The sequence below is a fragment of the Morchella importuna genome (assembly GCF_003444635.1).
Source record: "Morchella importuna strain M04M26 chromosome Unknown Morimp01GS007, whole genome shotgun sequence".
NCBI classification, from domain to species: Eukaryota; Fungi; Ascomycota; class Pezizomycetes; order Pezizales; family Morchellaceae; genus Morchella; species Morchella importuna.
In genome coordinates, this window is record NW_025763404.1 from 890,287 (window position 1) to 902,262 (window position 11,976).

General features: G+C 44.2%; 2 protein-coding genes across 2 annotated transcripts; both read right to left on the reverse strand.

Annotated features, from left to right (window-relative positions):
- Nucleotides 1-2,823: 2,823 nt before the first annotated feature.
- Nucleotides 2,824-9,524, reverse strand: LAJ45_03432 (uncharacterized protein; the record flags this gene model as incomplete). The annotated part of the gene is made up of 13 exons (XM_046113018.1): nt 2,824-2,854; nt 3,147-3,162; nt 3,222-3,323; nt 3,377-3,448; nt 3,502-4,500; nt 4,550-4,655; nt 4,728-4,865; nt 4,916-6,958; nt 7,010-7,286; nt 7,336-7,436; nt 7,487-9,030; nt 9,084-9,284; nt 9,353-9,524. 13 exons carry the CDS (start codon nt 9,522-9,524, stop codon nt 2,824-2,826), a joined length of 5,802 nt encoding a protein of 1,933 aa, XP_045973895.1.
- Nucleotides 9,525-9,601: 77 nt separating this feature from the next.
- Nucleotides 9,602-10,961, reverse strand: LAJ45_03433 (uncharacterized protein; the record flags this gene model as incomplete). The annotated part of the gene is made up of 4 exons (XM_046113019.1): nt 9,602-9,606; nt 9,668-10,696; nt 10,755-10,819; nt 10,906-10,961. 4 exons carry the CDS (start codon nt 10,959-10,961, stop codon nt 9,602-9,604), a joined length of 1,155 nt encoding a protein of 384 aa, XP_045973896.1.
- Nucleotides 10,962-11,976: the final 1,015 nt, after the last annotated feature.

The following is an 11,976-nucleotide window of genomic DNA, read 5'->3' on the forward strand; positions in this document are numbered from 1 at the left end:
CCAAGCCTAACGGTCATACAAGACATCCAGTATTTCTCTTTGGGCAGTTTAGACGACTGCGTCACCCTAGATACTTTAAAGTGCTCGTATCTACCTACATGTACCTGGCGTTTTTGAGCTGGACTGCTATTGCATCCTATACATATAGTCAGTAGTTACATATATGTAGTATTACATATAGTTCTCAAACCCGAGTAATATCCTCTTAGTTTATTCCAATATAGGCGCGAGCCTCCATATCCAGCGGTATTGTGGATGTTGAATGCATGTAGCCACATGACCGAGCATTTATCAGTATAAAGGGTTAGGGTTAGGTGTGACAGCCAATCATCAAGGCTCACTGAAAATGACAAGTGACACGTACTCTTGGCGCGAGTGACAAACTGTGAAAGGCCATGGCCTTTATCGGCCTTATACTCGCATCGTGCTCAAATACTCTCGCAATATTTTGTCCCGGTCGGGACGGCTCGGCCTTCTCGTTGGCATCATAAGGGGCTCCGCCATAGTATAACGATTTTCTATGGTATTCAATAACGACCGGCCCAAGAGTAGAGTATATACTCGTAGCTTCATAGCGTTTCCGAACACGACCAATATTGCACGACATACGAAAAGGTGGATTTGGCGCTTTTTTGTATGGTATGCAATAGCAGTCGTGTTCGGAAACGTCATGCCGCGCCAAGCGATATTACATCATCACCTCATCTATCACTCGGAGGGCGGCGGCTAACTTAGGGCCCGTTCGGACAACCTTAGATTATTTCTTCGGATTATTGGACAGACTGGATTATCAGGTAGCGAAAATGGTAATCATAGTACTCATAACAAGTGGATAATCTACATGTCCGGATAGCGATGAAATAGCATTAGGCTCTTAGGATATCTGTGTTGTGTGGGAATAATTACCTCCGAAGGTGATGGTTTTCTTGGCGGATTATTAGGATAATCGGGAGTTCCGAATGTTGGATTATTCAATTGCACGAACAGCATAGATTATTGTGACAATCCAAAAGTCGATAATCCGTCAGATTATCGCCAATAATCTAGATTATTAGGTTATCCGAACGGGCCCTTAGTTGGGACATTGACTATCATAGTCCGTAGCTAGGAATATTCTTAGCACTTCCGAAGATGTCGAGAAGGAAGTTCGATACGCACGTAGATACAAGTATGTATGGCTTCTTGTGGGGTTTATACATCATGTAGTCGATCCTAGAAGTACATGTGTGTTTGCTCGTGTCTTGGGTATACTGTCACCGTCATCTTTAGTACCACTCATAGGCCCATACTCCCAAAGCCCGCCCTCAACCCAAACCCAATGGTAATAGGACTGCTAGGCATTAAGGGCGGAGAAATAAATTGTTTGGCCTGTTTCTCCTTACGTTCCCATTAATTCCTATGTTTTAGTAGACCAGGTTTAAATAACTATTTACTGTCCCCTGTAAGCTCCCCCAGCTTATACGGGTGAGCTTATAGTCCACACATAGTAGCCCGAAAGTCCGAAGATGTCTAACCCCGCTTTGCAATAGAAGTACAACCTGGGTTATGACCATCGGTACACGTAGTATCCGTCACCGGATACACATGAGGCGTGTGTAGGAAGATAAAATGTTTAGGGGACTACTGAGGTCCGAGGAGGACTATGATGCAATGCCCAGAGACTACGAGGAAAAGAACATACTCGGCCCAAGGGGAAAGGGGGAAAAGAGAGACGACACAAATTGTTTTTGGGTGGTTGCTTTTCTTATCTTTCTTTACTGTTGAGATGGCGGTGGATGTAGGGTAGTTCTGGGATGGTGCGATATTGCCATAACCGTAAGGTTGCATGCAATTAACGAATTAAACAACAACAAAAAAAAAGACGTATGTAGGTGTGGCGATTTGTACTACATACAGTCTCGATCTCATGCCTAGACTAGGGTATTAATTCTGAGAACGAGGGCAGTTTTAAAATAAGTAGCGGGGGAGGGGAGGGGGGGCGAAAACTCATGATTAATGTAACTACATGTATGGTTGAGATATAATACTCTCTACTACGAGTGGAAATGCATCAGGAAATGCATCAAATTTTTGGTGGGGAAATGCATCGGGAAATGCATTAAACTTTGTATGGTAGAAATAATTAAATCGTGTGGTGGAAATAATTAAAATCGTGTGGTAAAATACATGTAGTTAATATTTTGTTTGGGGAAGTGATTGAATATGGGTCCTTGTGCACCGGAGGAAAAGGGATGGAAAATGGTTTTAAGTGCAATGACACGCTTTTACATCCAATTTACATTCAATTTACATCCATTAATTATCCCATTTCCTCGACCGAATTTTTTCAAAAAAAAAAAAAAACCGAAAAAATATATGGATGTCTATCTAGATCATTACCTAGATAAGGGTTGAACCTCCTAACTTAGGCTGACATAGCTAGGACTATATCAACTATACTAGCTGAATTGATGTAGATGACCGTTTTGGAACACCTATAGGCCCAGGAATTATGTGGTAACTTTTTAAAAAAATATTAAAGGGATCGAAAAGGGAGGGTAAAGGGACTGAAAAGGGATCGAAAAGGGATCGAAAAGGGAGAATAAAGGGAGAAAAAGGGATCTAGCGAAAATGGACAGCAAATGGATCCAAAAGGGACAGTAAATGGACAGTAAAGGGACACAAAAAGGACATAAATTGGATCCCGGGGTCTACAGTGGGAAAAGACACAGGAAATGCCACAGTAAAAGGGATGTAAAGGAAAAAAGTATCCATTTCCAACAGACGTACCCCTGTAAGCACATTTACATGTGCCTTTTCCCGAACTTTTGTGTGGGAAATGTGTTAATTGATGCATTTCCACTCGTAGTAGAGACTAGGTTTCAGGTACCCCGTCAACAGATATAAATTATGAGAATTATTCTTTCGAATTAGATTTCCCAGACGTGAAGGGGGGGGGGGGGGGAGCCATGAATTATCTAATCGCACACGTTTATTTAAAAAGATCCCTATCCTTTACAAGAAAATAACTAACAAGGTGACTATGCACCACGCAATATACCCCCATAACTCGCCAGCGTGAAGAAAAGAAAGTGACAGACAAAAGGTAGGGTAAGTACAGAAAACCGCGCCGTCCTACGTTTCGGTACATAAAATACAGAACTTACCAGAAAGAACACCATCCTAATAAGGAACAAAGATTAGCGAAGAATGTATATTAAACCGAACAAGAGAAAACATACCAATATAATGCTGGCATAAGTTCTCTAAATTGGTTGCTTGATCGATCAACCTGGCAACCTGTTTGGGAATCTCTAGCTCCTCCCCCACCTTGAAATCCGTACCTAAAGGGCGTTAAGACCATTGAAATTTAAAAAGAGAAAAGGGAATAACATACCTGTGAGTTTTGCCTTGACACGCTCTAGAACCTGGAGCGCTCGTTCATTCTGCTGTTCCGGTTTTCTTTGTTCTGTCCAATGATTAGGAATTTATGCGCGGCTGAGATTAGATAGTTGGGCTTACCATGATCTTCACCATCCACAGAGAGACTTCTAAGCCTCATAATCTCTGCTGGATCCAACACAGTCATAACACTTCGTCTCCGCTCACCAGGTACAGTCGGCCCTATCTCTGCTGGGCTCTCCTTTGTTCCCAATCTCCAGTGCATCAAAGGGTCATGCATAAAAGCCTCTAGTACAGCCATAAGTGATTCCTTATTCTCCCGCAATACCTTCATAACTGCCTCGCAAGTAGTCCTGAAACTACCCTCGATGTTACTGACTTCCATGGCATATGTCAACATGCGTGTCAATCTAAATGGGACTTTCTCAGGGTACTTTTCTCGGTGCATCGCGACCTCGAAACAGTCACCAAAATCAATATGAATGACTTTCCCAGTGATTCTGTCAAGCATCAAATTGGAAGGATGTCTATCGCCGAGCCCAAGAATATATCCAGCCATTGACATGACACCCAGCGATCTGGTGTAGTTGGTACGGCGGTCGAGCCACGCCTCAGAACTTTTGCTTTTGAGCCATAACACACGGTATAGGTCTTGACCGGTAGTATTGTCCAAAGCATATCCAAAGACTTCAACCTTTTGCATAAGCGTTAAGTTGTCGTAATCAGGTGCCATTTGAAGCATAATCCTGTGCTCGATGTTTAGAAGAATCTTCCTGCTCTCTCTATATTCTCTAATCAACACGTGAAGAGTATCACTGTTGGGTACCCATCCTAGCAGACCCGAGTTCTGAGAAAGCGGGATAACTGGGTACTGTTGGATATTTAGATGACGCTTGAAGCACTCCGAGTCCACCGAGAGTAATGTATTTACTAATCCGAAAAGTTGCATTACACGTTCATCCTGTCGAATATCTTCATGCCCCTTCAAGACGTATTGATAGGAGTTTCCGTCGCTTCCCTTGATAGTTAATTTACGCGGCCTCTGCTTGGAAGAAATGACACTAAAAGTGGGTTCAAAGCCCATAATCCTGACAATGGCTTTACCAGTTGCGTACGTTCCTGCTGGGAATTAGCGTCAGACTTATTTAGGGAAAGGTATTATAATTACCAGGGACTACCAAGTCAAGATTTTCAGCCACTAGAAGTTTTGGAGATACATATTGTAGATCCAGGGAGTTGAGTTGAGGCAATTGTTTTGTTATTTTACGGAAAACCTAGATTAGGTGAGGTATTAGCAATCAATAAACTACATTGATCTGCTTAGTCGGTGTGATAGGTGGACATACCTGGTAATAAAGGTCCCATGCTTGGTTGAGGTCTCCGACTTCATTAGTCCTCTTATATGCAACGCAGCATTCTTTTGCTTCATGCAAGTCTCTACCGAAAGCTTGATGGAATGAGATTTCCCTTAGTGTTTCCGGCCCCTATAACATCTGATTAGAATATATTCTATGCTATAGAGCGAGTAACCCACCTTTTCTAGCATAGTGTGTAGCGGTTCAAGAGTCTTGAACATCATTTCAATGTTATGGTCTCCGAAATACAGCCTTGAAGCCTCTTCTAGCCCTTCATGCCAAAGCTCATGCCATAAGACTGCAACCCGAATCAATTCATTGCTAACAATCTCTGCTTGATCGACCAACTTTTGACTATGAGCCTTCATACTGTCCATTATTTGAGCGGCTGACTTTTGACGCCTAGACAAAGAGGATTTTGATGCGACAGTCAAGGGATATACTAAAGCCTGTGGGTGTGCTCTTCCGACTTCCGCAATAAGTTGATGGATTGAGTGCCTTACTACTGCGTCCGGCTGATTAATTCTAGCAATGAGTTGTGGAATGACCTCCAACCAGGTATCGATGCTGACAGAGTTGAATCCTTCTGTAACAGCCACGTTTACTTCTGGGTGCCCACCGTGTGCAAACCACAATGTCAATAGCCGAAGAGTATCTTGAAGAGAGCTTCCAGCGGAAAGTGAGATCGACCGGAAGAAACCGTTCACAGCAGGTATGACATGATCTCTGACCATTTCTTGATTCAAGTGTGTATTTTCTCTACCCTCTGCCGCAGTAGCTGCAGTGACTACTTCAAAATTGGCCAGGGCCCAGGCGTGCCAAGCTTTGTACCAATCCTTGTGGAACTGAGTTGCTTTGTGATATGAGTCCAAAATCTTATAAGCGGTGTGTGGCTCTGCATGCCATGTCTTGTACAAAGCAATCTGCCATTCACCCTGCTTCAAATAGCACCTTGCAAGAAGACGAGTATGCTCATCTTCAATCCCAGGAATTAAGGCTTGTTGTGGGGGAATGCCGTGGTGAGCCATACTGTTGGCGAGATTCATCCTCAAGTCTCTTGAAAGCGAATCGGTGAACTCAAAAAGATGTACGATTGCTTCTTGTTGTTGTCCGGTAGCCCACATAAACTTCAAGCGCGCATATGTCACCTGAGGTGGTACTGATGTGCCTGAAATATTCCCGATGCTTTCGTTCTGTGGAAGTAAAGAATTCAACGATTTCTCCGCGAGGCCTATTCTCCCAGACTTTCTGCAAAGATTTGAGAATTTAATCCACATGTCCATATTCTCTTTTGGCGAAATTACAAGTGCACGGACTTTCAGCATTCGTTGCCAAACTTCGACATTTCTCTGGCAGCCCTTGAGGCGTTTTGTCCAGGTTCGTCGCATAGTCTCCTGCTTCTCTGGCTGGTCATTGTTTTGTTTATATGTGATGATTTCCTCTAGTTCTGCCAACATTTGGACCCGAACAATCACACTATAGGCTCGATTGTAACTCTCGCCAACCAACGCACTGAGTTCTGTATCAAGGCCTTCCCTAGCTTTCTCAATATGCTTCGCCGCATCTTCGAATTGGTTTCTGTGAAGTGATAGAATTGCACCAAAGAAGCTCCTGTCAGGTGAATGTTCTTTCATGACCATGATATACTCATCCATGAGTTCCCACTGACCCAATCCCCAAGCAGCAGCTGCCGCAAGTGGAGCGATAAGTCGTTGTATCTCGCGGCCAGCATGCCTCCATTTGTCCTGTGCAAGTTGTGATAGATGATCCCACTCCCCCAATGCGTGTAAACATCTCATCTTTCCCATAGTAATATCAAATGAGTTGGGATCAGTCAGCTCCTTCTCTTGATAAGCCTTCAGAGCCTCTTCCCATCTCTGTAGCTTCTCAAACCACGATTCTCGAAGGGGAACGTCGTTGTAGACCTGAGCTCTTCGAAGAATACCAATGGCAGCGTCAGATTGTTGCAGTTGATTATTAATACTGATTAGTGCTTCAATGACACTCGGCTGTGGTTCTTGAAGAAATTCCAGTTCCTTATAATGCAGCGCCTTAGCATAAGCATGGCATTTTGCAGCATACATTCCCAACGTTCGAATGTCGATTGGAAGTGCTTTATCATCGTGCTCCATGAATTCGGCAAGATTCAAAAGAATCTGCAAGATTTCAGGCGGAATGTGTGGCGAAATCAGGGCTGTCTCGATGGAGCGAACCAATTCTTCCTGGAAAGGGGTCAGAATGACTTCACTCTAAATAATATCATGGGTATTTACCTGGAACTGATCATATAACTCTGTCCAGCAGGATACGAACGCAGCATTGAACAAATCCCGAGCTAATGGGTAGTATGCTCCCGCCAGTCCTGCACAGGCCCTCAAGGCATGGGAGGGTGACTGCTTCAGAAGTTCAACACTGAATCGGCGGATCCATTCCTGCCAATCCTCACGAGTTGATCGTTGAGAAGCCTCCCATGCATTCTTGAGATGTTGCTGATTTACCGGCAATTTCTTCGGTCCGAAATCAGCAAAAGAAACTTCGTCTGCTTTCTCGCTAGGGTCATTGTTAGCCATATGAATCAACATATACTGGGGCAACGTACACATCATCGGGACTCAGATTTTGAGGTAAAGGTTCACCCTTCAGCACCTTCCCAACAAGTAAGTCATAATTCCCATGAGAAATCTTGTTCGCTTGTAAAATCTATAAAGTCAGCACAAAATAAATCATGGAGCGTGCATTGTACCACATACTTTGTTAATCATGGGGATGAAGTGAGCATAATCATGACCTAGCTGGAACACAAGGGCGCAAAGCGTATCCAATGCTGTAACTCTCAGATCATTACTCCCAGACATCAATACTCTGGACAGCGGGTGCACAATCCTCGACGCATGGTCAGAAATGTTGACCTTCCTCGACAGTCTTGCCACTGTTTCCATTGCAACTTTTCTTGTCTGTGGCTTCTGGCTGGGCTTTTCAAACATTCGAACGATAACCGGAAGGATGAGATGCATATATTCCTCACTACTAGAGCCGAATACAACAAACGCATGAAGAACCTTTTCCTGTGGCCCAGGGCGATTGGGATCGGCCATTTCAAGAACCTTTAGCATTAGCGGAAGTAGTTGTGCGAGATAAACCTTAAATTCTCCTTCTAGAGAATGCGCGATGGCCTCAACTAGTTGAAGAATTGTAGTCTGTAGAGTCGGAGTGGAATCCCAATAGTCTCTGATAAGCTGTAGAATATCTGGCAGAAAATTCCTAATATGCTGCTTCACGATCGAAACCAAGATGCTCAGCTGGTTGAAGTACGAATCCAACTTGCTAGCAGGACAAGCCCGAGTAACAGACAGAAACCCGGGAATAATCTGACCCAAAAACGGAACACACTTCAGCCCAAGAGTCTTAAAAATGTTCATGATAGCATCAATGACAGAAGAGTGGTGTTGACCGAGGGAAGGATCTTTTAGCATGTTCATGAGAGAATTGATAACCACAGTAGGATAATAATCTTCATTCGAGGGGGTTAGTCCAGTCATAATCAAAGACACGTCTGTGACGGCATGAACTTGGTCGGTTGAGATCAGTTCAGAGGTCCGCTCCACAGTTTGATGTTTGTAAGGATCCAAGGCCCCCAAAATACCCATCAATTTGATCGTTTCCTTTCGCAGTGTAGTGTTCTGTTCGGTTTTGACGATACCTACCAATATAGTGAGGAGCTGGGGGTATTGAACATAGGGCTCGATTACATATCCCGAGTTGCTAGCCAATTGGCCAAGAGTTCTTAAGGCGGCATCTCTTTTTGCTGGCGAGCTTTGGTCTTGCAAAGTTTCAATGATAAGCGGCATTAGCTGCGGGATATATGGAACCATATCCTCTCCACCAACAGTTGCAAGCTCTCCTAGAGCTGTCAAAATACTTGAAGCCACCCCTGCGCTGGGGTCACGGGCCCGAGGGAGAAGCACTCGAACAATTGGCTCGACGTATGGTCTGATGAGCTTTTGCGATGCAGCGACCAAGTGGCTGAGAAGCCTTGCACTCTCTTCTTTATTTCGGGGAACATTGGAGTATTCCAATTCTGTGAGTAGTTGGATAAGAGTTTTTCTAAGGGAAGGAATAACATATGCGGGATTATGAAGGGTAAGCCGTCCAATAATGGTTATCGCGGCCTCTCGAATAGCAAAGATTTCATCGTTTAAAGCCAAGAACAGAGATCGAACGTTCTCTGCCTTTGCAAGATGCCTATCAAAACGAGCGTCGAGAGAGAGCAGAACCGTTTTACGGATATCAGGGTCTATTTCAAAACATTAATAACGATCTTCATAACCTTTTCACAGCTTGACAAACCTGAGTCGGCAATAGCCACAGTTAAGAGTTTTTCCATTACTTCACCAACCACTTGGATTGCATGATTACTTGTTTGATAGCAGATTGGATCTCGCACAAATAGTTGACAGCAAGTTAGTGCGGCTGCTTTTCGAACCTCAATGTTGTCGTCTTCCACGTATTTCATGGCAATATCACGAACAAATTCATTTAAAATGTGATCTTTCCAGTTAGATTCAGATCCCTGCTATGTATGATCCTGGTATATCGAATGTCAAAAAATGACTTACTAGTAAAATCAAAACTACCAAGGGTGTGAAGTGCTAATGTGATTTCTGCATCCCTCTCCTCGGCCGTCATACCGTCTCTGGATTGCTTCGCTGCAATTGTCATGGATGGTTGGACAGTTGCAGGGCTCCCCAAAGGTTTGAATGGCCGACCACAAAGAACCATACTGATCATATTGAGAAGTCGTTCCTGTATTGTTGGTAGGAGAGGGGGAAGGTAATGTGATAAGTCGACCAAGGCCTGGGTAAGCTTCACACTGAGGTTGCAGGAAAATATTAAGCCGAGTAGATCGTGCATATATTTAGTCAAAGCCTGACCTACCGCCGTGGCCAGCATACTAATACACTCGAATATCGGCGCTTCCTGTTCTGCCCTCTGTGAGCGATTTCGTCCCTTCATAGTGAGACCCTCTTTTATGCTGGCAAGTATTCCATCGAGATATGGGCCCATGCTGCTTCCAACTGCTAACGCCACCTCACCAATTGCTTTATAAGCAGAGCCACGTTCGTCTGAATCTTTCTTTTTGAGCTGTGATTGAAGATGCATCATAAATTTGTGCAAGTAGTTGTTGACGAATTCCGCTGGGTTGTACTTTGCTAGACATGGAATCATCTTGATAGTAAGTTTCCGAATACCTGCGTCACGATTATCTTTCAATCGTAAAACTGTATCACAAGTCTCTCGGTAACTATCCTGCATAAACATCCCTGCGGAATCTAACAACTGTAGGTAGATCAAGAGACTCCCATGTATGCAATCTGCTGAAGCGGACCGTAGTCCTATTTTTGCCTCCTCTAAAATTTTTGCATACCACATATCCCGATTTGTTGTGTCGCGATGTTTCATGATTGCCAGACACACACCCAAGGCCTCCGCGGCTGTCTCCCTAATCAAAACCTTCTGGTCCCGTAATGCCACCCATATCAGGTCCAATATCTGACCGATGAAGCCATAAATCAGTGTTGGCGAGCTTCTCGCCAACTCTCTCAGGAGTAATGCAGAAGCAAAGCGTCGATTCTCCTGCCGGTCGATTTGTAGCCACTCAAGAGCTTGTTTAACCTCACTTTCTACCAACTCAGAAGTCAAGGTTCCCCCCGGCGCTGCAAGTTGCCCTAGGGTTTTAGCAGCAAGAACCATACAATGGTTGTCGTTCCCCCTCATTATACTTCGTAAGTAATTCGCGTATCGTGTGGTTTTTTGGGTGCTGTCGTCGTGGTCGACATCTATGAGCACACCGAGGGCTAGAATCCCTCCAATCTTATCGGTGGTATCGCTGCTGTGGATGAACTCCGACACTCGACGATTTACCTCTGAGTGATATCTCGACAGCTGTTCGCTGGAGTACTCTAGATGAATCATCAGCACCTAAACGAGTTAAAGATTACCGCGACGGAACTGGCAAACCTCGGGAAACAACTTCCAGGTGTATCTTCAACTCATTAGTTGCCTTCTGTCTTACTTCTTCATATCTAAATCGCCACCGAGAGTTCGTCAGCAACCTCAGTCTCAAAATTTGCCTGAGCCTCGCGAGTGGGATATGTTATCGAGCGCGTACTTGCTCCGTATGTCTGTAAAGATTCTCCCTAGCGTGTCCAAGTGAGGGGAAGCCATGATGGCCTCGGGAAAGGCGGTTTCAAGAAATTAGATATACAACCCCACGGGTGTGAAATAGTCGTATGTTTAGAAGAGCTCGTTGTGATACCAGTTGAGCAGAGCTTCTGCTGTTGAAGTTCGGGGATGTGCAAAAGCAGGCTAGTGGCTAGGGACGTGAGGTTCACGTCTTGGCATGTGATACCAGTGGCGGAACCGATACGAAGCTTATCACGAGACGGCCGGGTTCGAGTAAATATTAGCTGCGCCAGTTGAACAGAAAGTTGGACGGTTTGAACAAAGGTCTACTATAGCGGTTTTAGGCAAAGACCTGCAAGAATTCAGCCAGTAAAAGGTGCAGAACTTTCTGTTCAAGACTTTCTGTTCATGTTCCTCGTGGTTTAATATAAGTTGGCAGGATAAATAATTCAGACTGCGTGTAAATGAATTCAGGAACTATCTCAAGCTACTGTACAGCTTTCAGCCCTTTATTTCTCAAAACCCAGGGCGGCTACGCCACTCTCTGGTATCTCAATTCAGATACATGTATGTATGTAGTCTTCCAGTGTCTGAACTGGCTTTAACAGTCCTTTACTCCAGCTGACTAAGCAACTGCTACCTGGCTACTGCCAAGAATGACTGTGCGAATATCCCTCATACAGGTCTAACAAGTACCATACACCGCTTATACGGAACGGCTTGTTACAAGGCATATGTACTTAAAAACAAGAAGAAATAATAGGGCTAATACGGAGAGAATGAGTGTTTACATGTATGGCATGGTAATGCTCGGGTGGCCAGTCATGTAGACGACTTTGCCAAAGTCTGACATCAATCACGTATTATCACTCGATCTATGCAATAGCACGAACACCCAATAAGATGTAACTGCATGTACTATGTACCTACATACCTCATATACGCGTGTATTCCCGAGGTCTCACGCGACACGGGTACGCCGGTCACTTATAACACATCACTCTTGGTTTTTATGTAGAAAGCAAGGAAAAGGCAATCTAAATAGTCAAAACAGATA